The sequence below is a fragment of the Triticum aestivum genome, chromosome 5D, assembly GCF_018294505.1.
Source record: "Triticum aestivum cultivar Chinese Spring chromosome 5D, IWGSC CS RefSeq v2.1, whole genome shotgun sequence".
Lineage (NCBI taxonomy): Eukaryota > Viridiplantae > Streptophyta > Magnoliopsida > Poales > Poaceae > Triticum > Triticum aestivum.
In genome coordinates, this window is record NC_057808.1 from 547,182,025 (window position 1) to 547,184,938 (window position 2,914).

Genomic DNA, 2,914 nt, shown 5'->3' on the forward strand with positions numbered 1-2,914 from the left:
CCATCGACAAATAAAAAAAGTAAAACTTGCCATGGGAATAAAAGTTAAATATTGCCATGGGGACTTAGGTAAAATTGATGTGTTAATGAAGGTATAGCCATGGCAAATAAATAGCAAAACTTGCCATGGCAATAAAAGTTCAATATTGCCATAAGGATTTAGGTAAATTTACTATGTTAATAAAAACTCAAATAAACAGTAAAACTTGCCATGGCAATAAAAACTAAATATTGCCATGGAGACTTTGGTAAATTTGCCATGTTAATAAAAGGTAAATTTGCCATGGCAAATAAATAGTAAAACTTGCCATGGCAATAAAATATAAAAAAATTCCATGGGGGATGTAGGTAAATTCGCCATGTTAATGATGGTGAAATAATTAGTAAAACTTGCCATGGCAATATTTTCCTTTTTGTGTTGTTTTGGACAATTTAAGGAATTACCGCGACAATTTAAAACAATCAAAAGTTGCCATGGCAAGAAAGCAATGAATTTACCATGATCCGAGAACTAAAATTGCCATGATTCGATAACTAAATTTGCCATCTTCAAGGAAGCAAATTTGCTATGATGCGTTAACTAAATTTGCCATCATCAATTTAACTAATTTTTTTATGCTTACATGGCAAGAAGTATAAGATTAGTTGCCATGGTAGAAAACAGTAAAATTGCGCCATGATCCAAATATCGAAAGTTGCCATGGCAAGAAAGCAATGAATTTTACATGATCCGAGAACTAAATTTGCCATGATTCGATAACTATATTTGCCATCTTCCTGGAAAATTTAAGAAAAATTATACAGTGAGACAGCAAATTTAAGAAAAAATGTATAGTACAGTACATGTTTAGTCCTGAAACGTTCTCTCTAAATGAAAAGCAAGCTTTGATTACTCCATATCCCTTTTCTTTTTAATTATCTCTGAAGTTGTTCAACGAAGATGACCACAAACTCTAAAAGTACCTTTTCCCACTACAGAAATTCAGCACACATAGCCGATCAAATCTAGCTGCGAATCATTTATCTTCTTCTCAAAAACTCATAGCCTATCACCACTACAACAAAATCTATGGACATACAAAATGACATTCCGTCCTGGAAGACTAGTATGCATCTCTGTTTTGTTCAAATCACAAAAAGCAAATGATTTTCAGTCAGTACAGTGGTAACGAAAAAACACAGAAAAAGTTGTTCTACGGAATCAATAACTCCTAGAAGCACTTGTTCTATTGGTTTCAGTTGACACATTCAACACAAAATGGCCTAGTTCACCTCTGCCCAGCCGATTCACTTGTGATGTATGCATCGCTAGAACAGAAAAAATCGTAGAAATGGAACAATTCTGGGGCTGGGCATTACCAAGCAAAGCTCTAGCTAGGACACCGACGCTGATCTCCAAGCACCCCGGCGGGAGCGGGGCAGCTCGCGTTCGTGACCACGTCGTGGAGCACAAATGCCTGTGGTGGTCCGATGTTGGGACCGCTTGAGCTCCTCGGCGCCGCCGCCTGCCTCGTCTCCGTCTCGCAACGACTCCGGCGAGGACAGAGCAGCCCGCCCCATCTCCGCCGTGCGTCGTCCCGAGGCTGGTCCGGTGGCGCTCCTCCGCGCAGACGCCGGCCTCGTCTCCGCCGCAACTCCGGCTAGGACAGAGTCCTGAGCAGGCGGACCGGCAGGCGAGGAAGGCCGCAGCGTCCCCGGCCAAACTTGGAGGGATGGCGCTGGCTGCGCCTCGGCGCCGACGAGGAGCCTCACGCCGAGCGGCACCCCCACCCCCTCCCTGTCTGATCGATATCTCAGCCGGCCCACCTCGTCGCCGGTGCATGGCCGCCTCCTCCGTGCCCCGCGGAGAAGTTTTGCTTGGGTGTGGGCTGCGAGGCGAGAGGAGTGGATAAGGTAGTGCGCACGTGGGTGGGGGGATGGAAACGTTCGGGGGCGGCGCTTGCTTTTCCGAACGAAAAGAGAGATGACGTGTCTGGCCTGACATGCTTTAAGATCTGTGTTGTCATCTAACGGTCAGAAGGGCATTGCAGACGGCCACTTTACTAATTATTCTCATAAGACCTTACAAAGTCATACAATAGTAAGACTAAAGCCATCATCTAAGCAACAACTATCGCTACTCCTATCCAATTGATGAAGGGGCGCTGATAGTCTGGGCCTAATACCAAATAGACATCGCAGCCAAACCTAAACATCCAAGACCTAAGGTCCCAAGCAGGACGCCTGCCGGGTATGGGGCACCTACCAGTCCGGCGCACTCCTCAACCAGGACGCCTGCCGGGTATGAGGCCGCCGCAGCCACCTGCCACCAATCCATCTTCAGTGTTGTACTGCTGCACCACCTTGCCCGGCCTCTCTGCCATCGACGCCACCACGACGCCTCATAACGTCACCCTCATGCGTGAGTCCCACGCCACACATCGGGCGCCGAGTCTCCGCTGCGCCACGCCGCCGAGAATCGCCACCATTAATGTGCAGGATGAATCATCGCTCCACCAAATATTCCGTCCACTAGTCCCTCGAGCCCGTGTACACTTCCAAGAATGACGCCACAAGAGGGAAACGACACAATAATGCCGCCGTCATCCGATCTACTGATCTAGGGTTTCCCCCGGAGGTAGCAGATAGTGGCCTGAAACTTCTCAACAGAGATGCCTTCAACAAGGAACGACACCGAATAGTGCCGCCATCGCCGGCCTCGACAGCAGCCGCGAGCAGGTCTTCATCCAGATCTGTTCCAATGGCCTCCATCAAGCGTCTTGTGCACGGATCGTCCACCACCGCGGCCGCCGCGTCGCCCGTCGCTAGTCCACAGCCGCCGACATAGTCCTCCGACGTCCGGGGCCACCGCCCCGGGATCCAGCCCTCGCTGGCCACCGAGTCCTGCCGCCGCACGCCCGATGCGCATCGGACCG

The 2,914-nt window shown here is 48.8% G+C and overlaps 1 protein-coding gene across 1 annotated transcript; it reads right to left on the reverse strand.

Moving 5' to 3' along the window:
* Window positions 1–482: 482 nt before the first annotated feature.
* On the reverse strand, window positions 483–1,909 carry LOC123123726 (uncharacterized). Its single transcript, XM_044544304.1, has 2 exons — window positions 1,359–1,909; window positions 483–776 (listed from the first exon to the last, which is right to left on the reverse strand). The coding sequence occupies exons 1-2, from the start codon at window positions 1,819–1,821 to the stop codon at window positions 760–762; spliced, it is 480 nt and encodes a 159-aa protein (XP_044400239.1). The 5' UTR covers window positions 1,822–1,909; the 3' UTR covers window positions 483–759.
* Window positions 1,910–2,914: the final 1,005 nt, after the last annotated feature.

Excerpts from the sequence above, each read along its gene's own strand:
- LOC123123726 (XM_044544304.1), bottom strand. The coding sequence starts at position 1,821 with ATGCACCGGCGACGAGGTGGGCCGGCTGAGATATCGATCAGACAGGGA.